General features: G+C 42.0%; 2 protein-coding genes across 6 annotated transcripts in view; one reads left to right on the top strand and one right to left on the bottom strand.

Moving 5' to 3' along the window:
• Positions 1–204: 204 nt before the first annotated feature.
• Positions 205–7,585, bottom strand: dcaf8 (DDB1 and CUL4 associated factor 8). 3 transcript variants are annotated; one of them, XM_030115558.1, is made up of 13 exons: positions 7,351–7,585; positions 6,774–6,843; positions 6,593–6,682; positions 5,419–6,056; positions 4,851–4,991; positions 4,668–4,762; positions 4,464–4,574; positions 4,252–4,382; positions 3,479–3,586; positions 3,238–3,368; positions 2,919–3,038; positions 2,652–2,768; positions 205–2,559 (listed from the first exon to the last, which is right to left on the bottom strand). In XM_030115558.1, the coding sequence occupies exons 2-13, from the start codon at positions 6,808–6,810 to the stop codon at positions 2,455–2,457; spliced, it is 1,824 nt and encodes a 607-aa protein (XP_029971418.1). In that variant the 5' UTR covers positions 6,811–6,843; positions 7,351–7,585; the 3' UTR covers positions 205–2,454. The 3 variants fall into 3 exon arrangements, with proteins under 3 accessions (XP_029971418.1, XP_029971419.1, XP_029971420.1); XM_030115559.1 differs by having other exon boundaries at positions 6,774–6,848; positions 7,350–7,585; XM_030115560.1 differs by lacking the exon at positions 7,351–7,585 and adding an exon at positions 6,972–7,209.
• Positions 7,586–11,279: 3,694 nt separating this feature from the next.
• Positions 11,280–27,986, top strand: part of LOC115405824 (guanine nucleotide exchange factor VAV3-like) — a 47,466-nt gene continuing 30,759 nt past the window's right edge. For 2 of the 3 annotated variants that reach the window (XR_003933471.1, XM_030115555.1), the window contains exons 1-10: positions 11,280–11,620; positions 14,928–15,044; positions 22,410–22,468; positions 23,919–23,984; positions 24,388–24,505; positions 25,642–25,734; positions 26,469–26,537; positions 26,635–26,738; positions 27,211–27,310; positions 27,601–27,696. Coding sequence is in view for 2 of the 3 variants with exons in the window: in XM_030115555.1 (XP_029971415.1) it covers positions 11,417–11,620; positions 14,928–15,044; positions 22,410–22,468; positions 23,919–23,984; positions 24,388–24,505; positions 25,642–25,734; positions 26,469–26,537; positions 26,635–26,738; positions 27,211–27,310; positions 27,601–27,696 (1,026 nt within the window). In the remaining variant the exon portion in view is untranslated. The remainder of the gene's footprint in view (positions 11,621–14,927; positions 15,045–22,409; positions 22,469–23,918; positions 23,985–24,387; positions 24,506–25,641; positions 25,735–26,468; positions 26,538–26,634; positions 26,739–27,210; positions 27,311–27,600; positions 27,697–27,986) is intronic. The other variant, XM_030115556.1, reaches the window with a different exon arrangement.

Genomic DNA, 27,986 nt, shown 5'->3' on the forward strand with positions numbered 1-27,986 from the left:
CACCTGAGTTTAATGAATGGATCATGAGCAGGAAGCGGCAACACTTCAAACTGAGCAGTGGAAGGCTTTAGAAAGGTCTGGAAAAAACATTTTTAGGACAATGTTGCCAAGAATACACAGTTTCTCCTTTTTTTAAACTGAGCTGGGAAACGATAAAAGGAAAGTTTCAAACAACCAAATGAGACGATGAAACAACATGGAGAGCTCTGTCTTTTTGTTTATTGCACGAATCGTACATATTTCCAACTGAACTGGTAGAATGCAATATTAGGCAGTGGTGGAAGAGAAAATCATTCATCAAAAGCCATATTGTGTATACAAGATGCCAAAAACAGCTGCTGGATCTGGATGTCAAATTATGGATTAAGACCCGAGAAAGAAAAAGCTTTTTTCTTCTTGAATAAACAAAACAAAAAGTCTTTAATACTTTAAGTGACAGCAGGATGTGATCGAAGGAAAAACCAATCAGAAACGGTCATGTTGAGAGTTTTTCATCTGGATTTTAAAAGTACTTTATCCTCATATAGAATATAAACCTCTGCATCAATACCAATCAAATGTTTTGACATATTTTCTTTTTTTTCTCAAGTCAAACAGCATTTGCTAAAGTTGTTTTTTTTTCCTCTTTTTTTTTTTTTTTACATTTTTAATATATATTTATATATGTACATATAAATTCAACTAACTACAGTTCTCATAGAAAATGAGAAAAGCTGGACTTTATCGCTCTCACACAACAAATGACTGGCAAGCATATTGAACCCCCCACCCCTCGTTGTTCCCCACCCCCCCGCGGCTCTGAATGGAGCGGTTCACCTGCTGCTGACGTCCCACCGACCTGGCTCGAGTGTCACACACAGAGTTTCATCTTGTTTTCTTGTTGTTTTTCCGCCCCCCCCCCCCACTTGTTTTGCCAAAAAAACTGAAAAGGGGGTGAACTGAGAGCATTCAAGGCTGTGTAAATTTCTACTGAACGTGAAGCTACAACCAAGCAGACATGCAAGAGAGGAGGTAGCGAGCTAGCCCGGCCCTGTTTGGGGACACCTGTTGGATTAAACCATTGAACTTGACGAAGATTGAGAAAAGTTAGCGATCAGCTGCGCTCTATTCCATCTGTAAAAACAGCAATCTTTGTGTGGATTAAACACACTTGATGCGGTGTAACCACGGGAGCTTCCAGGATCTTTGCTGTGCAGCAGACCAGGCTAGCCTTCACTCCCCGTTTTCTGCGACTCAAAAACAAACCAGAGACGCTCTTTGAAGGAACCACGGAAACAAGTTAACACTCCCATCTGACTGGCCGGCTCACAGGCAGTGCTTCAACTGATCCAGGTCGGTTCGCCCTCCGCGACGCAAACCAAAAGTCAGTCCACGTTTTCTGTACACGTGCTGAATGTCGTCTGCCATTTCCTGCCAAAGGGGAAGAAAGAGGCGGAGGAAAAGCTGGTGGAAGCAAAGAAATCGCCTCACGATCTGATTTAGAAGGAGAAGAAGAAGAAAAAAAAAAATCTCCGGATTCTTAAACGACACAACAGTTCTTCCTCCCAAACTCACACACTCAGTGCACGTTTTGTCTGCGTCTCACACTGAAGCATCCCTGAATCAAAGTGATGGGAGAGGCTGACGGACACGGGAGGAGAGGAAGAATTAGACGGCAGCACGTCGGATAATGCAGCATGTCCAGATTTAGTAGTTCTGTGGGAGCAAACGTGATAAACACTAGCTGCTCAAGCCAGCAACCACCCAAAACAAAACAAACACTCTAGAGAAGCTGGGGTGACGCTTCAGGGCGCTCCTTTCTCTAAAAAAAAAAAAAAAAAAAAAAAAAAAAAAAAAAAAGGAAGTCACATTGAGGGGATGGTTGGAGGGTCTGAGCCCGTCTTCATCAGCACAGAGGAGGAGTTACTAAGAGAGAGGGAGGGATCGTGTGCTGGTGATGTATAGCTTTACTGCAGGGAGCCCAGATCTGGAAGTACTGGTTGCCATACGTGCGCAGTACATCGTGGTGGGTCTGGCCAGAGGATATAGATGATGTACGGACAAGCCGAGTGGTTTATAGGGATGTGAGCACTCACTAGACCTCTTCGTACAAATCAAAAAGAGGAAAAAAAAAAAAAGAAAAACTAATCAGGATTGTGGTTGTGGCTGCAAAGTCTGTAGTTGCCTTTCGAACACTGCTGGAAAACCAGACATAAAGCATCTGTCGCTCTGCAGCAACAGTGTTTCAATAAGAGTGTGTGTCTGCATGTATGTTTGTGTGTAGATGAGAAAAACAAAAAAGGTCATCTGTCTCCTCAGTGTTCGAGTGTGCCAGTGTGTCAATAGTGCTTGCCTATGTGCATCAATTCAAGGGCAATAAAGAGTTTGTGTGTGTTTTCTGTATGTGTCTGTATGGATGTGTGCAAATATTCGAGTGTGTGTGTGTGTGTGTGTGTGTGTGTCTGTGTGTGTGGCTCAGGACGACATGCACTGGACGTGATCTGGACCTCCTTCCTCTTCGTCCGAGGAATCTGGAGAACTCCAGGACTCGTCTGTGTCTGCGTCGGCGCCTTCACGGGCCTGGATGGAGGACGGAGGATGGAGGGGGAGGGGGAGGGGTGAGATCCTTTGACCTGGAGGAAGATCTGCCGCCTGTCGGCTCGTGAACTCACCCTCGGGGGTCTTCTGTTCCTCATGTGTCTCATCAGGAACCACAGCAGCTGGGTGTCGTACTGGTCTCCGTGACGCACGCTGTCCTCGTCGCGTTCCCGCTTGTTCTTCTTCATGACCTTGGTGAGAACAGCAACACCGCCGTCAACACCAGGAAGTCTCAGCAAGCGCGAGAAAAGGTTTTTTCCCTGAAGTGCACCTCATTGTGTTGTTTTAAATCTTTACATATATACACAGGTAAAAGAACAGCAGCAGCTGGGACGGGATACCTCTTTGAGCCCCTTCAGGCCGGTGGGGGTCTCGGCTGTGGGGGCCCACAGTTTGATGTCGTGGTCCAGCCCGCTGGTGGCCATGCCAGGCAGGTGAGGGTGCGGCTCCAGACAGTTCACCTGCGGAAGAGACAAAGACTATTCGTGAAGTCACTGAAAGGTCAGGATTTCTATCATAACACAAGAGAGCCAGTTTATTGTGACGAGTAAATCTGAACAGAAATGGTGATTTACGGCTCGGGGACTCACTGCAGCCGGGTGATCTGCCGGAAAATGTTCTTTACCGGCTCAAGCTGAAGTTCACGCAGCTCTGACTCACCACTCCCCCTCTGTCTCCCTCCATGAACTGCACGATCCGAGCAGAATACTTGTCCCACAGGTAGATGTGTCCACAGTCGCTGCCGCTGACCACAAACTCACTGCAGGGTCCGTAGAAGTTCACCCCCTTCACTGTGGCGGAGGGAGGGAGAGGGGAGGAACCACCATCAACCATCTCTTTATCATCTTTTTTTAAATGAGGGTGCAAGCGAAAGCTGCCACTTCAACGCTGGATTTCCTACCTGTGGCATTATTACGGTGTCCCTTGTATCTTCTGCGGTAGTCCGCGCCGTCACTGTGGCTGGAGTCAAACAGGTAGATGTCTTCGTCGTTGTAGCTGGCCAGGAGCTCTGTAGAGATGACAGATCACAGCATTTCATTCAGTGATAGAGGCAGAAGCTGACTGGAGATTCAGACATCACGTGTAAACCAGACTGAGGTTAAAATTCTCTAAAATGCTGCTCGTGAGTCAGTTGAGGTGGCTGCATGGATGACTTGCTGGATGATTAATCAATATATGCCGTTTAAAATAAACACACGGACTGTCCACAATTCAAATGTAGGCATGGCTTTCATCTTTGTGCATCCAAACCGCAGACTGAGGCGAGTCAGTCAGCATTTAAGTTCAAGAGGTAAGCTTTTCCTAAATAATATCGCAAGTCAAATAATTTGTGACAAAGAAGGAAGATAGAAGGAAATCTGACAACGCACAAGGAGGAAATTCATTCAGTGAGAGAAAAACAAGTTTCAGCCGGGTGTTGATGGTGTTGCTCGGCGGTTACATCAGACAGCGCAGAAAGGGGAAGTTTGTGAAATTTTAAGACGATAAATCAAACCAGCATCAAATGGATACCTCGTTATTTTCAATGGATGTTTCTAAAAGTCATTCCTCAGATGAGGAAGCTTGCAGGGAAATGATGTTGCGGAGTTGTTAAAAGTCTGTCTGTGTGCACGAATTGAAATGGTCTGAAGCAGATGAAGACGTTCGCAGAAAAGCTGGAGTGGGCTGTCTTGCCTGTGCCGTCGTGACTGTACACCAGACACGTGATGTTGGTTTTCGACTCGCTGGATACCAGATGTGAGGGACAGAACTTTTTCAGCACGCCGTTGTTGTCATTTTCATTAATCTTTCTCTGGTCATAGATCCTAAAGAAAAACAAACAGCCAATCAACTAAGTGCCAGACATGAAATGATCTCAGTGGTGTGACAGAATATCTGGTCCTCACCTCACATACTGATCTCTCCCCCCAACAGCAAAGTGGTGAGTCTTTGCTGGGTTGACAAAGATAGTGTACAGCCCAACTTTCTTATCACCCTCTTTAACAACCACGAGTTTACTGCGGGGCAGATGAGAGGAGACACACGGGGAAGAGCAGGAATTAGCTACAGCACCGTGTCTCTGATCAGCCTCTGGTGGAGACTGAACTTACTTGGCGGGGCGGTCTAAACGGAGGTCGATACCAAAAACCACGGCGTCCTCTCCGGCTGACAGAAAGGAACAGGGAGAATCTGGCTCAAGAGCGAGCTGTAAAGCCGATGAAACACACACACTGATGAGAGAGTGAACTTCCTGTTAGGATAAAAGGGCTTTCTTTCTACGAGGCGGCGCTCACCTTGTGTGCTGCTCCTTTATGCTGGGCTACCCGCTTCGTGTTCTTGCAGCGCTGCGTGGCAGAAAGCTCGGCCACCCTGATCTGACCGTCGCGGGCGCACATGGCCAGCGTGGAGTCTCCGCTGTGAGGCAGGAACTTTGCCTAAATCAAGCAAAAACGTTTGGTGCAGATTAACTTCAAACTAATAAGAACAGTATAATTTGATTTGAACATTTTCTCAGGCACGGTTATGGTCCCTACAAGAACTATCACTTGTACTGGGTATTTTTTTTTTTTTTTTGCAAGTTAACACATTCTGTTTTGTTTTTGGAACAGACGGCATAAAAAGCAAGCTCAGATCCCTTAAGATGTAAAATGCTTATTTGTCTCCACAATCAGGTATTTAGGCACTAAAACTACAGAAAATAAAAGGTTTGTTAAAACATAAAAATGTGGAATTTTGAAGGTTCGTTATTGATTAAAAAAAAGAGGCCAAACATGAAGTGAATCTCATATTCTGATAAAATTGTTTTTCCACTTTTATTAAAAAATACTCTGGACAGCCATCAGCCTGACTGTTCTCTCTCACCTGAAAGACGTTGCTCTTGTGCCCACTGTCAAACTCCAGCTCAGCACGTCGGACGGCCCAGTCCCAGATCACCACTCTCAGGTCGTCGCTGCCCGACGCCAGGCGCGTGCCTGAAGGGTTGAAGTGCAATGTGTTGACGCAGCCTGTGTGCCTCTCCAGGCGGCCTTGGAGCTCCAGCCTCTGCACGAGACCGCGGGCGCCACATACACGCCTCACAAACTGGTGCGAGTCCCTGCCGATCTCCCTGGAGCGCAGCGAAGGTACCGCTCGCCACACAGGACCACGCAAGTCGCAGAGCTCTGCTCCCAACCACGCTTCCATGGCCTCGTCGTCATCGTCGTCGTCGTCGTCTTTTGGGTCTTCTTCTTCGTCGTCGTCGTCAGAGCTGGAGGAGTGGTTGGTGCCAACGCCAGGTCTGTTCCTCTTCCTGGCAGCTCTTTTCCCACTTTCCTTTTCCTTGACCCTCTCTCGCCTCCCCCCCTCGCTCTCCCGTTCTCCGTCCTCAGTCAAAGAGTAGAGGCTGCTGCCGTCCATGCTGTCTGTGTCTTCGTCCTCCTCTCCTTCTCTGTTAGCGCCGGTCTGTCCTTCCACATCTGGCATGGGTTTATCTCCTGACGTCTCTGCAGTTTCTTTGGGAGCTACAGAAATAGAGAAGGCCAGCGTGAGGTTAAGGTAGTGATTTGCTCACTGGGAGTCTCAACAAAAGGTGCACACTGACTGCAAGAATTATTCCATAAACTGATTAGGAAATCTAAAGAAAAAGCCAAAACAATACCATCAGTATAAATTATATTTGCACAATTTAAGGAAATAAGAATAAGGGATGCATGGTGGGAAATAATTGTAATGAATGTATGTTTTTGGGGCTGCAATGTGGTGCAATGGTTAGTGTTCTTGCCTCAAAGTGAAAAGGTCGAGGTTGAAATAACAGTTTACACATTCTCCCCAACCGAGGATGAGTTTCATTCTCATACTCTGGTTTCCTCCAACAGTCCAAAAACGTGCATGTGAGGACAACTGATGCCTCTAAATTGCTCCCAGGTGTGAGTTTGAGTGTTTGTAGTTGTCTGCGATGAACTTGTGACAGATCCCTTGCTCCGAGTAAACTGGGACTGGCAACCCTGCAGAGTATTAAGCGGTATAGAAGAAGTTTTTATGGGACTTGTTGAGTTACCATCTTGAGAGGATGTCTGCCCCTCTTTGCTTCCAGAGGCATCTCCCTCCTTGTGCTGATCTTCTCCAGGCTCCTTTTCATCTGAAGCACCTGGCAAAACCAAAACATTCCCCGGTTTAACTCCCAGCTCTCATTATGGTCAGTATAAGCAGAAAGTTATTTTCTAGCACTGATCCTTCACCGTTAAGCACAGTGGATTTGCCGTCAGCCTCAGCCATCCTTTCTTCTCTGTCCTGTGCCGAGGTATAAACCTTTCGGTGTCCAACACAAAAACAAAAGTTATCAGACTGAGGAGCGATGAGAACAGCAGCAGATCGTGTGTGCAGATATCACAGCTGTTGTCAAGCTGTCGCACTGTGTGCCGTGGGGCACAAGTTACCTGTTTGCCTGCTAGCTCTCAAAACTGCACAAACGAGCCAGAGTTTACTCGCAAAATCACAGCTGTACTGCTGCAGTGTGCACCAACTACTCCGCTTTCTGAGCGACACGTAGGCCTGGCGAAGATTCTTTGAAATGTTTACTAGAGCATTGTCCTGTCAAACTGCGACAGCTGCAACTGTTATTGCCCACTGCTAATGCTAGCTAGCATGTGCGCGGCTAACACACTGCCAGACCGAGCAGCGTGAAAATGCAGCTGTCAGATCGACTGAGAAACCAAACGACGGCTGTCAGTTGTGCTGAGAAACCAGAAACCAAGGCTGGCCTGGTTTAAACACGAGCCAGCAGTGCAGAGTGGCTAACTAGCATGCTAACGTTACCTCCGCTCGAAGGCCCGACGAGGCGTCCTAATCTTTACTGCAGATTTATTTTGTCCACCTCGCTGCTCGGCACGCTGGCTAAGAGCCTCGACAAGCAGTCCTCTGGCGGAGAACACACGACATGAGGGAGGCGTGCATGTAAAAGTGGGAGAATAAAGTGAGCTAGCTGCACAATGTTGCTCCTCTGTTTATGTTTTGACGGCTCAGCTTCTTTTTTTTTCCTGATTCCATTTCCTGTTTCCACTACCGGAAGTGGAAAAAATAAATGACGAACGCTAATTAAAATAAATTACAACAATGAAACCAAAACTTCAACATTAATACATTAAGAATCATCACTGATATATAAAATAGCAACAATACTTATTCTACTACTAGTATGACAACTATTACTCCTATTGCACTACCTCTACTACTATTACTGCTACAGCCACTACTATTACAACTGATATTGCTACTATAAGTAATACTACTACACGTAAATTACAATTACTAACTACTTCTACCACCTCTACTACTACTACCTCTAATGCGTTTGTTGTTATTCCGACTAACAAAGGTAAGGCAAAATTCTTCATATATCACCACTTCGAACAAAAGGAAATTAGTGGAGCTTTACCTGGTACGTACTTCAAATACTTTAAAACAAATTAGTTTGGAAAGGCATAGAATGGAGAAAAATCTATTGTTTATTGGAAAGTCTGAGTAAATAAGAGTAAGATAAGGCCTGATTTAAAAGAAATCTTTACATACTTCACATTAAAAAAGATGTTTTTTGGAGATTTTTTATCCTAAAAGTAAATCTGAAATGTATTATGACCCGAGGTGGTTCAAAGATTTATCTACAAGGAGTAAGCTTTTTAAGTGGAGCCTTTGACACACAGGCAGCACCGGGCAGAGACTGAAGTTCAGGTGTAATATGCTCCACCCTACTGAGAGCTGTAAAGCACCACTACAATAATAAAAATAAATGCATAAACAACTTTCTCTGGATCTGGTTTGGTCATAAAATCTTGCAATAATTTCCAGGTGATAGAATGCTGATTTGGTTAGTCGTAATATAATTGTTGAATTTCAGATCTGAGCCCATAATTATGCCCAGATTTCTCAGCAGGTACAGTATGTGGCGCTGTTGTCATTCACTGACACTGATAAACAGAGACATGCCATCTGAATAATTATGATAGGAGACAAAATAGTTCAATTCAGTGCCAGAAATTCCAAAACATTTATCGAGACTGTCAAGCAGTATATTGCAGTCAACTGTATGGAAAGCAGCACTGGAGTAATGGTGTGACGCCCAGGGAGCAGCTGAGTCAAGGGGTTAGAGAATTGTGATGTGATACTCAAGAGTGGGAGCACATTTTAAAGATCTTTGTCTTTGAAGATCTCAGTCTCCATCTCAGGCTAGGTGGTCTTGACTGCAACACTTGACACACACAGTGGTGACATGTCAGCAGCGGAATTTGAACCTGCAAACTCCCCCGTTAAACAAAAGCCCATTCCAGGTTGTACTTTCTGTGACAGCTCAGGAAGTTTAACCTGCCATGGAAGGAGCTGCTGATCACATTTTACTCTGCCATCACGGAGTCTGTCCTCTGGTTTGGATCGGCCACCAAACAGGACAGGCTCAGGCTGCAAAGGATGGTCAGGTCTGCAGAGAGAATAATAGGGCCGACCTGCCCTCCATCCATCCAAGACCTGTATTTGTCCAGGGACAGGAAGTGGGCAGGCAACATCGCTAGATCCCTAGCACCCGGCACACACACTCTTCAAATTCCTTCCATCCATGTTAATACTGTTTTTAGAATGTTAATGTAATTGTATATATTGTAACTTTTTGTTTTTCAGAATGTTTCTCATTGATATATTATCATTCTCTAATGTAATTCCGATGCTTCTCTCTTTTCTATCCTGTTGCTGTTCGTTTCCTTTCTTTAAGAGGCTGAACAGAAAATAGGAGTCAAATCCATTGCTTGCCATGAACAAACTTGGTCATTAAAGCTGATTCTGATTCTTAAAAACTAAGATTGAGTCTCAATAAGCTCGATCCCAGTCAAAGGAAACAAATGTCTCCCCCTCCCTTCGGTCCAAACATGATAGGATCCCTTTGTTTCCTTCCTGTGTTTATTCCACAGGCCTAATGGTGACGATCTACAGGATTCCCATGACAGAAGAGCGTTTGTCTCACTGCCTCTGTACGATCCCTTTATTCTTTTCAATCCAGTGATAGCTTACTTATGATTGCATCGAAGCATAGAGATCCTGGCCCGTCAGCATACATACCACAAAGAGCCGAGAATACAGTCACCCGCTTGTAATCCACATGGAATGTAAACTGTGAGGCGCAGGTTTTCTAAAACAAGCTCCATGATAAGAAAAATGCAGAGATGTCAACCCATTGATCAGTTCAGTTCAGTCAACCCACTGATCAGACTTAACTATGTCAGTCATTTTAATAATTTATCGGTCAAGTGCCGAGCAGTGGTGTCAAATCTTTGTTGACTGTGATTTTCATAAAGTGATCAGGATTAGGATTATCTGGTTTGGATAATGAACAAATCAACCATATTTGAAGCGATTACTTATTAGTTGCAGAAATAATCTGTTACATATCATTTATTAGACATCAACGGGAAAAAGACTTCAGCAGTCATTTTATTGAGGAAGATTGGCAGGCATCATATGGCAGATTAGGTACTTGTGACTGATTTAGAGAAAGTCAGTATGCAACCACCCGCATGTTACTCCTGTTATTTCAAATAAGATTGATCACGTCACTAAATGCATCTTGGAGAGGGGGACGTATTTCCACTGCTTTTGGGAATGCAGACTGATTTCTACATTTCGGTCCCTTGTTTCAAAAGAAGTCAGTAGGATATTTGAAAAGAACATTGAGAAAGACCCTGGGGTTTTCCCTCTCGGCCTTCTATAGGGACTATCTTTCTACATCACATTATAGTGTTTTTGAAAAACTCCTAGTTGCTGGGAATAGTATCCTGCACAACTGGGTCAAAACATTTCTACCTAATACCACTCTGTGGTACTGGGAGATCTTTAATATCTTCCCTCATGAAAGGTTACAAGCTGCAGTAAAGGGAAAAGACCAATTATTTTTAAGAGTTTGGACACCGTTCCTAAATTATATACATGCAGATTTGAGAAATCTGCTACTGAGGGGCTTTCAGTTTCTGGATAGGAATAAAATCTTCCCCGAAACGGTGAAACTCATGGACACAGCACATAATAGGCTTTTGATGACTGGATATTCTTTACTCTTGATTGTGGACTGGAAACAAATTACAAACGTATTTTCATGTTACTTAAACCAATTTTTATTATTTTTGTTTTGCTCTCATTGCTGTTCTGGTTAATTGGACTATATTTTACATTTCTTGTCTAAATGGATGACGTGCTGTCTGATGGGATGGGGCAATCTGGTTAATTCCTTTGTGCATTAAAACACTGAAATGTGTGTAAAAAAAAAAAAAAGTGGCCTCAGATCAGTGTAGATCACTTCAAGGAAGCATTCTCATGAACTCCGAACACCATTAAAACCAACATAGTTCTTTAGCATCAGAGCAGCTTCAGATCAGCACCCATTAGAGCAGCCATAAAGTAGCATAAACCACTTCAAATAAGCAAATCCTGGCATCAACTCAGCCTTAAGCTGACATCTGACCAGCATGGAGCAGCACCAGATCAGTATACACCTTCTTAAACAAACATTTATCAGTCCTAATCCAGCATAGACCGGCCATCAACTATTTGAGCATCATACTTCATGCGTTTTCTTTAATACTTTCCATGTGATGATTAAAAATAAAGAGATTCATTTCACGAAAGAGGAAGAGGAAGTCCACCCAGACCGCGGGTTTGTGTGTGTTTAAGCTGCAGCGGCGCGCTCCGTCCTCCAGAGGCGACGCCGGAGAGAGGAGAGGAGAGCGGAGCGCACAGCGCAGCGCAGCGCACGGCTCGGCGCGCAGCAGCAGCAGCAGCAGCCCCACGCGATGCCGCGCGCGCACCCCAAACACGGACAAAGTTTGTGAGTCCGCCCGCCGCCGACATGGAGTACTGGAGGCAGTGCGCGATGTGGCTGATCGGCTGCAAGGTGCTGCCGGAGAACCACCGGGTGACCGCGGCCACGGCGCAGGTGTTCGACCTGGCGCAGACCCTGCGGGACGGGGTGCTGCTGTGCCAGCTGCTCAACAACCTGAGAGCGCGCACCATCAACCTGAAGGAGATCAACCTCAGGCCCCAAATGTCACAGGTAAACACGGAGCGGCGTGCGCGGCTGCTCAAGTCACCGTCTTCTCCAAATCAATCGAAATTCGTTTATACCCAGAGAGAAATGCTTTTTCTGCTTCTGTTTTTGGAGATGAAAATGTAAATCTGCTTTCACCCACAGATTGGCAGAACTTTTCCATAACCAGTCCCACATGTGATGATACTTGTATGTCATAGAAGTATTGTGCTTTGCAACTGTTCAGTTTTATTTCGATTTTAAAGGAGATTTGTGTTAAAATCCCCAATTTCTGTCAGTCTGGAATGATTATATAAAGTATTAGATATTTAATTTCTCTCTCTCTCTCTCTCTTTCCTATTAATGTCCTGCATCTGTAATCACAGTCTGTTTATCCTGGCACCATGTCAAACTGAAAAGCATCACTGTAAACACTGCTACTGATGACCTGCATGTCCTCACAATGACATCCACTCTGTTTATTTTAGTGCCAGCTCTTCAAATGTTCGGCACATAAAACTAAAAGCTCAAGCCTGTAAAACCCACAGAAAATGTCCAGAAGTCGACCTTTTCTTGCTCATAATTCCTCCAGCCGCCACAGGAGAGGCCTGATAAAATCCTAACTTTGATCCACCCATTATCTAAGAAACTTGCACAGTTTGTGCTCCAACTTGTCGCCTGACTGAAAGTGAAGCCGCACAACATGCGCTGAGAGACTTTGGGGTTTGTACAGCCACTGGCACTACATATTTTTATTTAATTTATGGACATTTATCTTGAGGAAGTGATTTAGAAAAAGAGGAGTTCATTTAAGCTTAAATAAAAGAAGACCGAGTTCAGGAAAGCATCTTTCTTGATGTGACTTTGTGCTGAGCAAGATTATGGGCAATCCAATAAAATCAAATTTCAATAGTTAATAAAAACATTTTATCATTTATTTTTAATTTTCACTTTTGAATAAGTTCCTTTGAGTTGCAGACTTCCTTTTCACCCAGAGATTTGATTGTTTTCCTCCTCATATTACAGATCTTTCATTAATTTTAAAAGGCTGATGTGAAGCACACGCGAAACTGTTCCACTGGCCTCGTAGTTCAATGGCAGATTGTGTTTTTTTTCAGGGGATGCCTGACAAAAATGCTTGATTTGAATCATCGCATCTAAATTTAAACATTTTGGCTAAAACAGACATCTCCTCAGTTGCCTTCAGATTCTTGTTTTAGTCGAAAAAAAAAAGACAGACATAGTTTGCATTTGCACCCTGTGCTCTGCCCTGTCAGTGCATAGCCACTGTTTTTTTTCTTCTTTTTCTGTATTCTTGATCCACAGTGAAAGCAGGCCCAGGGCACAATGTGCCAAACAATGGGCGGCCACAGCCTGCAGCTGTAGGCCATATGAGTGCGGTCAAGAAAGGCATGTGTGTCAGTGGGCTCCAGATTCCAAATGGCACTTTCAATATGCTCTGCTGACTGCCGAGCTTAGAAAAGGAAACAAGGGCACAAAGGTAATGGACTACAGGACAAGAGTGCAGTGTACTGTGAGGGAAATGTGCCTAGAAGTGCTATTTTTATCATACTGTGTGCTCGGCTTTGGCATGAGTGATAATGAAATGCATGGAGGTTACAGAATATGGAGAATCGAGGAAGGCTTTCTTCATTAAACGTCCTCATTATCGTCCAATGTAAACTCCACCAAACACTGACACGTGAAGGATATATTTTCTTCTATAATTAGGGTGACTTTGCTCTGTTTACTCAGTCAGAGTAGAAGAGGAGAGGGAGCGCTGGAGCTGTTTGAGGCTGCAGCTGGTGCGACGCCGTCATGTTTGTGCACTTCCTCTGCAGACGCACGGGGCCCCAGGGGGCGGTGGAGCGATTACAGGCGTCTCTATGATGAGCTGATGTGATAAAAGGGCTATCTCCTCCAAAAAATCTTGCTTCTACTGTGTTTTCACCGCAAATGATCACATATACAGTTTGGAGATTAGCTGTTGCTTAATAACGGTTTGAAAAAGCAAATTTGCAGAGTTTACGTCTTATATCCTGTGTGGATACTTGAGTGAGTCCCTGGCTCGGCAGTGGAAGAGGTTCCTCGACGACCCATTCTCTTCCTTGAAGTCTGAACCGTGACCACAGTCTTTTTTGAAAGCTGTTCGGCTTCTGGCTCTCTGCTCAGCCTCCAGATCGTAAAGCGAACTGACACCAGCACAGGAGAGAGTTATTGGTTTCAATTCATCACTGTTGAACTTTCAGCTTTCACTTTCCGTCTGCAGAATCTGTTGGTAAATTTTTAGACACCTGACTTTGACTCCTGCCCTTTCATTACAATATATCAGCATGTTTCTGCTGGAATACATGCAAACAGCCTCCTTTCGGGTACTGAGGGTGGATTCAGTGTGCTTTACATCTGAGTCTCACACTCCACCCTTTCTGTGCCTTCTTGTCAGCTGGCCTTTGCTGACTGGACTTGCTTTATTACAACACAATGCTTGGTAATTATCATAATTAGCTTGGTTGCTTTTAGGTGTTTATTAAGCCTAAGGTTTGGACAGATTTAAAAAAAACCCCTGCTTTTTCATGCTTGCAAAACAGACTCCAGTTATGGTTACCTGTGATTAAATAGGAATGTGCTGCAAAAAGTACATTTCTGCCCTGAGCAGATGTTTAATTATCGGTGCTGTGGGTTGATGCAATACCTGCATGTGTGCCTATGCAGCTTTTACTTGTGATTTTGTGATCTGGGCTACATTGGCCAGGTCTATCCTATACGATCTCAATGTTATTTCCAGGTAAATGAAACTAATCCATCAGTCTAATTACAGCTTTTTCCAACTCACACTCACATCAAAATTTCTTTTTTTCTTTGTTTTTCTTTTCTTTTTTTTTCTTTCTTTTTTTTCTAATGGATGTGGGATTCAATTTGTATGATTCTTAAATGTGAAGGGGTGGATTTAATAAGTTCTTCAAACTTGGACCTGCTCCTTTTTGAGCACAGTTCAAATATTACTGCATAAATGGACAACTGCTGCTATTATTGTTGTTCAAATAAAGAGACTGATTGATTGATTGATTGATTGATTGATTGATTGATTGAATGTGTGTGTTTGAAGAATGTCTACAAAATTCCAACCAGCTTTGAGGCGAGAGTGCTAACCACTCCACCACTGCGCTGCCGTGCAAATTTTGTATGACTTGTAAAAATTCTTTCATTTTATACTTTGGCAAATCGGGATTTTTTTTTTAACTGAAATTACAGAACACACTACTTTAACTGCTCTGCTAAAAATAATCGTGGAGACGAAACGTACGGGCCTGATTTATTTTTGCTCTTTTTACAGTTCCTGTGTTTGAAGAACATTCGGCTTTTCCTGACGTCCTGCTGTGAAGTGTTCGGTTTGAAGAAAAGTGACTTATTCGATGCCTTCGATCTCTTCGATGTGCGAGACTTTGGCAAGGTAACACACACAAACCCACAGACACACACAGCTCACTTCTTTAATGTATAGTGATGAATGAAGGCGTGTAAACTGTGCAGGATTTAGTGGGAGTGGGAACTTTAAAGGGGCTGTATCATGCAAAATTCACTTTTTGTATGTTTTAACCTTGTTATACAGTTACGTACTCACCAAAAACACCCCCAAAGCGTTTTTTTCCTTCGTGCCTGTGCATTTGAGCTTTCCTCGTTGTTGTGCTGCTCAGAGAGGCAGCCCCTCCCGCACCCGCGAAAACGCTCTGTTTTCCCACGTTGACGTCACACGGGGAAGATGGCTCCCCTGAGCCCCCCTCCCGCAGGCCCTCGGCAATCAGCGTTGCTGCTTTTTTCTAACTCTGATTACGGAGATAAACTTTAACCATCGTCTGAAAGCAACAGTCAAGCAAGAGCAAGAGTCTGAAGGGTCTGAAGGGTCTGCGCTTGGTGGGTTTCTCACAGGAAAAGATGTTTTCGCGTGTCTTTGCGTGCAGAGAAGCTAGAGCTAAAGAGCTAAAGCTAGCTAGCGTATTTGTTTTGAAGTGCTGATTGGTTGAAGTACGCTGTCAGTCAAAGTCCACAGGGGGAGAGGCGGGATTTTCAGTGAAACGGAGCGTTTTCTCTTCTGGGTTTCAGAATTAGCCCCAGAAAAGCTTTTATTTCACACAAAATTACTTTTCTTTAGCGCCAAAAATAAAATAATACCATGTTAATGCCATTTCTAGGGTTTGGACTAGCTAAAAAAGCACGATACAGCCCCTTTAAACCGGACCTCGAAACTCGTTCAAATTCAGCGACAACAAACAGCAGTTTGTCCTCAAGACTTTGTAAAACTTCAAATCTTCTCAACTGTCTGTTTCCTGTTGACCAAAGCCTGTTGATTTGAAACAAAAGTTTTCAAAACTCCTTCTAATGTGGTTTTTGCTTAATTGTTTTAATTTAAGTAGTATTTTTTTTTTTACTGAATGGCTGCAGACATTACTTCTACCAGCTGTGCCAGGAACCTGAATTTCTTTCTTTTTTTCCAGTTGTGCTTCCTGCATTCTGAAAATGTGTGTTAAAGCATTTCCATTAAGAATATGTCTTCCACGCTGTTTTTTTCTTCCAAATGTCTCATTATCACTGCCTTGTTTGCCATCAATAGATACTTTCTATAGATATTTGCCGTTTTGTGGGATGACCCATCAGGAATTTTACAAAGCAATATTATCTGACATCCCCCACCAAAAATAAACATGAGAATGAGCCACATCAAAAAGTCCAGTTTCTCCAGCAGACCTGTTGTACATGGAGTTACTTGCTTTTTAATTTTTGGAGTGATAAAGAAGCGAACCAGATTCTTCCAGCAGGATTCCCTTCAAAGTCTCGAGTTTCTGGTTGAGTCGTATTTGTACTTTTTACTTTCCGTGGTTGTTGTCTTGTCCAGTTTTGTAGAAAGAGAGATTGTTTAATCAAGGTTACATTTTTTAAAGAGCGTTTTAGTAGTACATTATAAATATTTCTGCAACTGTGTGAATAGAACTGAAGTTAATGAAAAGTTAGCTGTGCTAACCATCTATAGGACATTTATGAAAATCATTTTTAGAGTGAAAATTTCGACCCTAAAACCAGACCTCAAGGGACTAGAATCCAACCTGTCAAACTACCAAGCAAATTACAACATTTCAAAGAAAACACAGATTTTTTAAAAACTGATTTTTGAAGAGTAGTGGATGCAACATAACACTGAGACTTGGACTGAGGTATCAGTAATGCTTCCATAATATCTATCTGGTGACCAAGTTTGTAAAAAAAACATATAATGCAACAGTTTTTTTTTAAAACGTATTTTGTTACAGAAGGTTTGATTAAATTAGCTTTATGTTAAGATTTTCTGCAGTAATTGTTTGTTTTTTATGAAAATAACCATTTTCATCACATACACTTTACACCCCAACAAAGAAAAAAAATTAAAAGTCTAAATTTAAAGATTACTATGGCACACTTTTACCGGTCCGGCCCACTCCAGATGAACTTTGGCTGCATGTGGCTCCTGAACTAAAGAAGAGAAAGATACTTTTTTCCGCTATAGTGAATTTTTAAAGTTAGTGAAGTTATTTTTGGGTATGAATAAATAATACATAATTTCAGAGTGTTTAAACAGGTCAAAACTACATTTATATCAGAATTTAAGGGGGAAAAAACTCCTCCAAAAGCCAAACCTTTCTCAGTGTAAAGCAGAACTCTCTAATCATGCATGCAGTGATTATTGTTCACTTGTGAGGAAGACATGTGAACAGATAAGGACAGGATCATATATGATCACCAGTTCGATAAAGACCTTGGAGACTGAGCCATCTGAAGGGGTGTGGGTGTGTGTGTGTGTGTGAGTGTGTGTTTAAAAGCATGCAGTGTTTGTCCACCCCACGGCCAGTTTTGTATTTTTATGGAGTGCATTCTGAGGGCAATGGTTGGCTTCTTTTTATTGGTGTGTTATTGTGCAAGCTGGTTTCTGTGTGTGTGTGTGTGTGTGTGTGTGTGTGTGTGTGTGTGTGTGAGACCAGGTCAGTGGGTTTCCAGTGTACTCTACCTACTTTGTGGACTGTCGCTCGCAGCGCAGGAGCCTGATTTAACTGCGCTGAACGAAGAGCCACATCCGCTCAGTTTGGAGTTTATTCACAGTAAATACAGCAGAGTGTAGATTACCACAGGTTCCGTCATTCGTTAAAACTTGTGGCCACATGGCTGTTGAGTTTCAATTTCTTTGATTACAGTTCTTTTTTTGATTCTTGCAGTCATTTTTTTTTCTCTAAAACTCCAAATGTTTAATTTTTGTTTGACTTTGTGTATCTGTTTAATCTGATGTGTGTGTGGTTTTTTTATTCCTTATCTGGTCTTTGACAGGACTTTACTCTTTTTTTCTTTGAATCATGTGTGTCAAAGATATTTTAGTTCAGTGGTAAAATACACAATTTTACCTATTTTAAATAGTTGAGTTTGTGAAATAGTGCCTTTAAGTTTTCTTTTGTTGTGGTGCATCATGAAAATTTCTAAATTTAAAAATCAGTATTTTCTTTGACATCTTTCCAATTTGTTTGGTGGTTTGTTTAGCTGAATGGCTAAACCTCTCAGAGGCCAGTTCTGGCCCACAGGCCTTATGTTGGACACCCCTGCTTTAAAGTCATATATAAATATACTTGATGGAAATGTCAGGGCTTCTCATGTTTGAGCAGATTTTAATGAAAATAAATGATCTTTAGTCACAATTGGTTCCTCCGCAGGGATTTCACATTATACAGGATTATAAAATTGGCTCTCTGGTGGCGGGAACGGGGGGGTCGTGAATGTTAAAGAACTGTGAGTGAGTTTGTGTGGAGCTTTGCGTGCAGCTCTCCCAACACAGACTCTCTTTTCTTCCAGTTCAGTGTGTTGCACTCTAAAGAAGCTTCCAGTTAATCTGCCTGCCGATAATCCCACAGGGGAGGCGCTGCCTGCAAATATGTACAGTGCATGGATCCAAGCCCGGCTGCGTAATCTCCGTCGTGTTAAAGGGGTTGTCCGTCCAGCAAACAAGCTTCCGGAGGCGGAAGATTGCGCTGCGTCGTTGCATCACTAGTCAGAAATGCGCCGTTCGGCGGCCGGGTTGGACGGACTCCCGGCAGGGGCAGTGCAGCCGAACACCAACTGCTCAATCTCGCCCTTATTTTCCAGAAACATCCAGAGGCGAACATCTCAAATCTCAGCCAGTCTAATCCACCCGGCGCTCGGTCGGGCCAACTCTGCCCGTAGACGCAGCGCTGGTCCAGTGAATATCTAATGAGAGCCTTCTAACCTACATTCCCATCCTGAGAGACTCCAGGCCTCACCGTGTGCAGGAGGCAGACAGACGAAGACACACACTGCATGTGCTTACGTGCTTCTAAACCACATAACTTGTTTTCATCTTATACAAAATACTAGACAACACACAGTGTTCTTCATTGCTGTCACTTTTACATTTAAGTTTTGTGATTTTAGTTCTTCTTCGGGTCTTTGTGTGAGAAGAAGGAGCAGCCAAATAAACAGGATGTATTTGTTTTATCTTTTACTCTTTTTCTTTCATTTTGGACAGAACTTACTATGCATATTTCTTAAAAACATAATTACCTGACAAATGACGATGGAAAACACAAAAACTTACAGAAAACGGAGAAATAAAGTTTTCCATCCGTATTTAAACATTATTTCTTCATTAGGACCATCCAATTACAGACGACAAATTAAATTAACGCTGTGTTTAATAATGAATGAAGGCTACAGTACATTCATATATTGTTGCGCTGCGACAAGAGCTGCTTCTGCCTTTATTTTCATTTTCTGTCAGAACATGGTGACCATAAAGGAATTCTGATTCTGATTTACTCTCTGCTCAAAGTCTGCAGCAAATAGTCGCTTCGGTTGATCTGTGCAGACACACACTGCAAAGCAACTGCTCACATTCAGTTGATCTGTTCAGTTTCTCCAAGCATCCCATCATGCATAAGATATAATCGCTGAACATTTCTGTGAGATGCAGGAACCCATCTCTATTTGAATTTAAAACAAAGAGAAAAATAATATATATGTTAGCAATTACAGCAGTGTCAATGAAGCAAGAGGAAATCTTGTTTGTGCAGATAAAAAAAAATGAGCTGCGTCATCTCCCACAAATTTTTCACTCTCAAACCAAACTCTTGACAGAATCCTCAGATTTCCCCCCTCATGTCAACACTGTTCTCTGCATTGTGACAATAATCACTTTGTAACAGTCTGGATTTATTCTGCGGAGAAAACCTCTTAAACTTACGACATACAGCCGTCTGAGCCCCACAGCTTGTCTCAGTCGACGCAGGCCACACGAACCAAGGAGGTTGGACTTCAGCACAGTTTGTGGTTTTGCTTCTCAAGTTGCATTTTCATGAAGGAAACCAGGTGTGGGAAAGACTTTCTGACACACTTCATGAAACTAACAAACGTGGAATGTTTATTATTCATGGAGATATTTTCACGAAACTCAAAGATGCCTTCATCTGCATTGTCAGTCCACAGCTACATCCTCTCCACTCATCCAGGGTGAGGGTATAAGTGTGTCGTCTCTTCAAAAACCCTGCTTCAACTGCAAATGTCACTTTCTGTTTTGGTTAGAACATTATTAGTAAATCAGATGTGATGGTAGAGTCAGTTTTCAGAGGCAGCGCTGACTCCTTCCATCACATACAAGTCAAACAGTTGTATGTGAAATCAAACAAACCAAAGCCACAGCAGCTATTCACACAGGAAGTGGAGGTACGCTGCAGAGAGCCCGGCTGATATATTCAACCCCATCGCCTTGTGAACCGCTTCACAGTTCAAGACCCTCGAATAGAGCAAATAGTCTTTTTCATCAAAAACATCTTTAACCTGAACGAAAACGTGTGTGACGTCTCTGGATTAAACACTCAGTCGACAATTAGGCAAAATTTAGAAACATTATGAGTGAGTTTTGTTTCGTCACTTGAAATCAGTATTTTTATTGAGTTTCACGATATTTTGTTCTGCTCAACGACGTAAATGACCGAAAAGATGAATTAGCAACTGATAAGTGAGAGCACAGCTCTACTCTTCAGTTCTCTCCTAAAATCTGACTAAACTGTGAAGCTGCTTTTTGGAACTTTTGGTTGTACACACACATACACACATACACACACACTCACACACATACACACACACTCACACACCACTATAATGTGTACACGGTGCGATACAGATGTGTGAACTTGAAGTATCATGACCATTTCCTGCCGACCGATCTGTCTCTGAGGTTCAGAGCTCCTCTCCTGCTGCCACAGTTCATACTTGACTATCAGACTTAACTGAATACAGTACTCATGATGTGTTCGTGTATATGCAACAAAAAAAAAAAAGAAAGAAAGAAAATGTATTGCATTCAAATGCTTTGTGCAGTATTTCCGCTAACAGTTCAGTTCAATTAACTCTTAGTTTAATTAGCTGCATCATCTTCCAGCAGATTTTATTTCTAGTTGCAGACAAACACTGTGTGATGGTTCAACTGGTAATTCATTTCGGAGTTTAGCTGTTTCATATATATTGTAGATCAGGGGTGTCCGATATGTTTTACGTTATGGAACACATCCAGCCCAGTTTCATCTTGACTGAGCCGGAGCGGTAAAATGGTGAAATGATAATCTTTTCTCTCATGTGGTGCAGAGCATATCTGATGGAAATGTCTACCCTTAGCAAGAAGTAGTGCACATTAAGTTCATTTTATTGAGAATACTTGAGTATCAGTATAAGTATAGTCGTAAGCATACTGCAGATCATGTGCTTGTATTGTACTAGAAAGTATAATAACTTAATACTTCTTTGTGTTAAATTAGAACATGTTAAGTTTATCAAAGTATACTTTATCAAGACATTTCGAGTTTACAAATCTACACTTTTAAGTATACAACAAGTACACTCATCTATACACTACTAGTGTAATGGGTTCATATTTGTAGTTGTCATTATAGATTATTGAAGTTCAGGTATACTACGAGTACACTCTTCTAGATACTGTCATTGTATAGTTATATACTGCTAGTCCATCCTGAACTCCCATGATGCATTGCAGCTCCAAAGTCATGGCGGCCACTGTTCCACTATTTGATACTTTATACCATTCTTTATACTTTAAGCACACTGTATGCTTAGTTTAATTAATGACTTGTTTATTTTCCAACTGACTTGCTCACGTCCAATTTCTGCTATTTGTTCATGTGTCAAACTATGTTGTGTTTGAGTTGAGGCACTTCCTAAATCAGAAAGGCCTGAATGTAAAGATTCACAGGTTAATGAACAAAGCCCTTCCATAAATGAGGGATTTTTAATGCTGTCTGGCCTGATGTGATTGAAACAAAAATTGATAACACAGATGATGCTGTGTACAAAACACCATTAAACTAATGCTAGCTTTCCAGCTTCCGTCACTGATATCTCAGCTCGGGTCACCACAACACTCATAGCATTGCATTGTTTCTGCTACTTTTCAGTACCTTAATACCTTGTTACTTTTTTTTTTTTTTTAAGTTGTATCATTTTTTGGTGTTTGGCGGCCTGATTGGAGCCTCTTGCAGGCCAGTTTTGGCCCCCAGGCCTTATATTTGACACCCCTGCTGTAGAGTTTTAAGATCCTGGTTGGTTGGTGTGGATAGTGCCAGTAGTTTGTTCTTTCATACTCTTATTTTATTTATTTTTTAATATGTAACCTGGAATAATTGAACATGGCATCAAGTCAAATCAGTTCTTAAATGTTGCTCGGTTGTTTATTCGTCACGCTTTTACCCAGATTTTTTTTTTCACTTTGTTTCTCCAGGTTATGGACACTCTATCCAAGCTCTCATACACAACAGCTGCTCAGCAAGCAGGATTCAAGTAAGTCACCTTTAAGAAATTAAAAATAATTAAATGAATATAAACCGTTACTACTTGCACAGAATGTGGTTTCTAACTCACTTCCTTTTAAGTCTTCGTCCTGCGTTTCTCAACAGTAGAGCCACTGTCGTAGCTACAGCTCTTATCTTCATGACAAGAATCAAAATTATGTAAGCAAAAAATAAATAGTACTTTAAAGATTAAGTGCTTGAATAATATTAAAATACAAGAGAGATTAATTAAAATGTGCTGGGCAGATTAATAACATTGGATTTTAACTGAAACACTTAAATGAAATTGTGAATGCATGTGTGGGGATGATGAGATTATTATCAGAAGCTATTATGTTGTGGTTGTTTGTTGCAATAGATATTATGCTGTTATAGTTATTTGATCTTTTATACAGATCTGTTTTCAATTAACAAACCAAATTCATCAGACTGTCAGTACAAAAAAAAAAAAAAATTCTAGTGATGCACCTGCTCTCTGTATGTGTTGACTTGATGTGGTGTGATCATGTGTTATATTATTTAATTCACCAATATCATTAATGACATTTGCGATCAGTGGACTGTTCCAAGACACTCCACATAGCGCATAAAATAGACATATGTTAAAATTGAGCATTTTGCCTCCGATTGAACCCTTTCTTAAGCACAATATTTAAAGAGGATTATTTTTATTTTTTGAATACAAATGTGCTTTTGATGCACTTTTTTAGATTATGACCTATTCAGGCATGAAAAAAAGAAAAAAATATATACAGTATATATATATAAATGATCAGTGCTACTAATGTGATCATCAAGTTAATATCAAGGTATAATTAAAGTAAATTAACATGTAGGCCTTATTTGGGCTGACAGGCGACAAAGGACATACTTCATTTAATCAAAGGAAAAAAAAAAAAGACAAATTCAGAAACAATAACCGGAAAATGATAACGTTTGAAATCCAGTGCTTGTTTTTTCCACTCCCAAAGAATCTATGCAAATGAAATGACCTCAAATATCAGTATTTCAGATAAAAAAGGAAAGAAACAAGCCCATGCCATTTTGATATGTGACTATTATTTTACATTATAATCCTGAATGATCTTAAATTTCATTTCATGATCGATTCAAAGCTGTATTTTTATGTTAGTTTTTACCTCACACGTTTTAAAAAAATTGACATCACTCTCAAAATAATTCCCATCTCATTTCATTCCTCACTGGAAACAATATTTACTTTGTTTTTCCAAAACACAGCATATCCATGCGTTCAAAAGCAAGTCTCCCAAAAGCTATCATTTGCATGCTTTTCTCTACAGAAAGCGTATCTTTGGTATGTGAATACATTTCAATATATCAGAGATCGCCCTCCTCCCTCTAGCCACGCAGTAGTCGTCCCTCCATAGCAATTTTCCTGTTAAACACGAACCCACACGCTGCTTCTCCGTCGTTTCTAGGCCATTCCCAACCGAGGAGAGCCTGAAAGACGAAGACGTGTACAACAATCTGCAGGACTTGATTGAGTATGTATGAGGCTCCTCTCTGCGGGCCCATTACTGCTGTTGATAGACGTGATTATTTGGCTCAGTAGCAGAACCGGCTCTGCTCATCATCCGGGCTCTCCGGGGGTCTGGACACCCACATGTTTTGGTAAAAAGCCTTGGCTCCCGCTCTCTCCCACCAGCAGAGGAAACCGATGAGTAATTCTGCTTGCTTTCTGCTGAGCGCTGACTCCCACATGACGGATGGATGTTGTTGATTGATGGGGGAGAGTCACGTGTAATCACTGAACACTGGAGCATTTTAATTCACACACATATTGACTGTGTGAATTTAGTTGTTGTTTTTAAAAACCCGCCAAGTGCAAATTCTGACAGGTAGTTAGCGCACTCCAGAGGTGTCAGTCTGTGCGTTTGTGCGCGACAGCGAGAGCGTCCTCGAGGATGAAGGCGACTTGTACGCCGCCGTGTACGGCCTGGAAGAAGACTACGCCGGTGGGGAGATCTACGAAGACCTCATGAGGACCGAGCAGCTGCCCCCACTGGTACCGCGATGAGTCAGCACCACACACACACACACACACACACACACACACACACACACACACACACACACACACTGAACTCCTCACCTGTTGAATCCCCACCATGATGACCTTTAAGTACTGAGAAGATGAAGAAAAATCAAACTTTTCATAAAGCTACAGGCGTATCATCAGAAAAAAAATCCCGTTTAAAAACAAGTGTTGTTATTTATCATGTTGCTTTGCCAACCAGTCGTGTAGAAGTTAGCCTTCTCGACTCATCCTGAACAGAGTTTGCACGTTCTCCCTGTGCGTGCATGGGCTTTCTCGCATAGTCTCCAAAAACATGGATTTCAAGCTAACTGGTAACTCTAAAGGTGTGAATGTGTGTGAGACTGTAATATTGATGATGATGTGGTTTTTTTTGGGGTGTTTTCTGAGTTTGGTCTCCGATCAGCTGTAACAAACTTTTCTATTACCATTTAAAAAAATAACATTTATTCATGGTGGTGCAATTTTTGTCTGTTTTAAAGCACAATTTTCCATTTTAAATGCTCAGTAAATCTCTATTTTTGATTTTTGTAAGATTTATATAAAAAAAAATCATTGAAAAGCTAAAATTTTCAAACCCAAAATTGGTTATAAAACTTTTTTTTTTTTTTTTTTACTAAAGTAAGGCAAGGCAGCTTTATTTGAAGGAGGTATTTCAGGCCCATGGAAGTTCAGAGGGCTTCGCATCAGAAAGCATGGCTTCACAGCAGAGGTTCCCAAACTTTTGGTGACTTTTACACCTGTATATTGATTTTGATCCAGTTCATTGCTTCATTTAGTTGTTTCAGAAGTAGCCGGCACATCAGACATCCTTCCTATTTTCTGATTTGCCCTTCAGATATTTTGTTTCCATAGCTCGGAGCCACAGCTGTGATCCTCATTTCAAACAGTTCATTCATCCATCAGCCTCCCGCTGCACTCAGAAATATGTCTGATGCACATAGGAGGAATTGTTTGGCAGCTCAAAGATAGTTTGAATACATATTTTAAAAAAAACACTTCCTTGCTTGCAGATGGGCCAAAATAATGAGGAATGAATGAAAAACTCTTCTGGGAGTGAACAGAGATATTGAAAAAAGTTGTTCTGATCATGTTTCTCCTCCCAGAAGCAGGCGGAGGTGGACGTCCGAAGCTGCTGCCTTACAGAAATCAAACAGACGGAGGAGAAATACACGGAGACCCTGGAGTCTATCGAGAAGGTAATGAGCCTCCCTTATACGCTCTCGTCGCTTCTTCAATCCAAATATTAGATGTCTGTGTAAATATAATGTGTTTTCATAGCTTTTTCAAATCACTTCGCACTGCCGGCCCTGTTCACACTCACAGGTTCAGGGTTTTGCAAGAAAAAGTTTGAGATGTGGACAAAGAGACACTGGAAAACAAAAAGAAGAAGACGTCATTTGTCCTCCAGCTCCTCTGAGAAGCCCTCAGACCACCTGAATGATCAAATCTTTCCAGCCAGTCCTGAGTTTTTACACTCCTGGATTTGTGCCTCTACTGTGAGGCAGCCGGTTTTTGAATCTCTGCCGGATGGTTTGAAACACCGCAGCAGCACAGCGTCGCTGAAGTTTAGAGACATTTCAGGGTATTTCCAGGTTACGGAGACGTCTGTGAGTGATTTCAGTATCGGTGACAGCTCAGAGCAGAATGTCTTCCACACTATTTATAGTTTAGTCGTAAAGCAAAGGCTTTGAGGAGGAACTTCACCAAGTTGCCATTTTTTATTTTAAGAACCTGTATTTATTGTTGGTTTAGTTTAAAATGAACATACAAACGTGGATAAATCAAAATTCACCTTCTCCCACCCCAAGGCCAGTGCAGCTGGATCATGGCTGCATCCTCTGCATTTCAGACAGTGGTCGAGATAAATTCCTTCCACTTTTGCATTACTGAGACGTCTTTTATCATTAATTTCTGTCTCTTCTTTCTTCAGTATTTCATGAATCCACTGAAGAGATTCTTCACCGCATCAGAAATGTACAACGTTTTTGTCAACATACCGGTGAGTCCAGGTGGTTTTTCTGTGCTTCTCGCCTCGTGACGTGGAGATAAAGCGCATCTGTTGGTTGAATCGATTCTGTTCGTCCCCTGTGATGCAGGACCTGGTCAAAGTTCACAAGAGCCTGATGGTGGAGGTGCGGGACTCCATCCTCAACAAAAATGCCTTAAATCTCTACCAGATTTTCATCAGCTACAAAGAGAGGTATCAGACGACTCACAAGTGAATTTTTGATCGGTGAAGAACCATGCCAAATTTGTTGTAGTTTTCTTTCTAGCTTGCCTTCTCCACAAACAGAAGACTTTACTTAAACACAGGGTTTACCATCCATATGCATGGCACGCTTCCACTTAGCAGGCAGATAAAAATGTACATATTTTAGTGTGCATTTGAACTGTATCACCAGCTTTTATGTCCCCGTGACTCAAAAGGCTGTGCTCCTAGACGTTGTTTACATTTGTTGCTTTGTGAGTAATATCAGATGATTTCCTTTGCGTGCAATCACCATAACCGAGATGTTTACCTCCAAACAACCTGCTATCAGCGAAACCTTTTGACACCGTCTCTGTCGCTCGTACGCATCCACTGTGAGCTGTGTCGCAGTGTCAGAACCTGTGCATTCACTCAGACATTACCACGAATGTGGCGCTGTCGCTTCCTCTGCTTCCTCTCGCAGGCTGCTCATTTATGGGATCTACTGCAGCCGGGTGGAAATCGCCATCGCCGTTTTAGACCTCATCTGCAAAGAGAAAGAGGATGTCCGTCTGAAGCTGGAGGTGAGCCGGGCCCCGGAGTGTGTACAACGCAAACTTCACACCAGGAAGTTTTTTTTTTTTTTTTTTTTTTTTTTTTTTTTTTTTTTTTAATTTTAAAGTCAATTTTGCACCATTCAGCAAATCCATACTGCAAAGACAATTCTGAACCATAGAGATATGGACTCAGAGTCCTGAAACCCTTAATTTATATTCATGTTAAATAAAGCAAACACACAGTTTTATCTCAGTCTTGATCACTCCCCCTCACTATACACTGACTTGTTCAGGTGATTTTCCATGTTTTTTTATAGGAGTGCTCCAAAAGGGCCAACAATGGGAAGTTCACACTGAGGGACCTGCTGGTGGTCCCGATGCAGCGAGTCCTGAAGTACCACCTCCTTCTGCAGGTACAGATCTGCACCAAACTGCACCTGACTCACTCAATATTTAAAATCGAATGATTTACTGAACGCAGGTTTAAATGTTAGATGATCCTTGTCTGGATCTAAATTCTCTTTTATTTTAATTTTGCAGCTGAAGTGAACCAGTTTCATGTTTTATGGATGACTTCCAAATAGCAGCTGAAATTTGAAATTTGTCCAAAAGCCCCATAACACCATTTTTATGGAAATTGTTTCAATTACTAATCATTTTTTACACTTTCAATAAATCGTCTGGTGATTCAGTAGACTGAAAA

The sequence above is a fragment of the Salarias fasciatus genome, chromosome 18 (assembly GCF_902148845.1).
Source record: "Salarias fasciatus chromosome 18, fSalaFa1.1, whole genome shotgun sequence".
NCBI classification, from domain to species: domain Eukaryota; kingdom Metazoa; phylum Chordata; class Actinopteri; order Blenniiformes; family Blenniidae; genus Salarias; species Salarias fasciatus.

Coding starts and splice junctions, on each gene's coding strand:
- dcaf8 (XM_030115558.1), bottom strand. CDS start 6,810: ATGGCTGAGGCTGACGGCAAATCCACTGTGCTTAACG. Junction 6,057..6,592: donor GCAGACATCCTCTCAAGATG/GTAACTCAACAA, acceptor CTATTTCTGTAG/CTCCCAAAGAAACTGCAGAG. Junction 2,560..2,651: donor GGAACAGAAGACCCCCGAGG/GTGAGTTCACGA, acceptor TCCTCCATCCAG/GCCCGTGAAGGCGCCGACGC.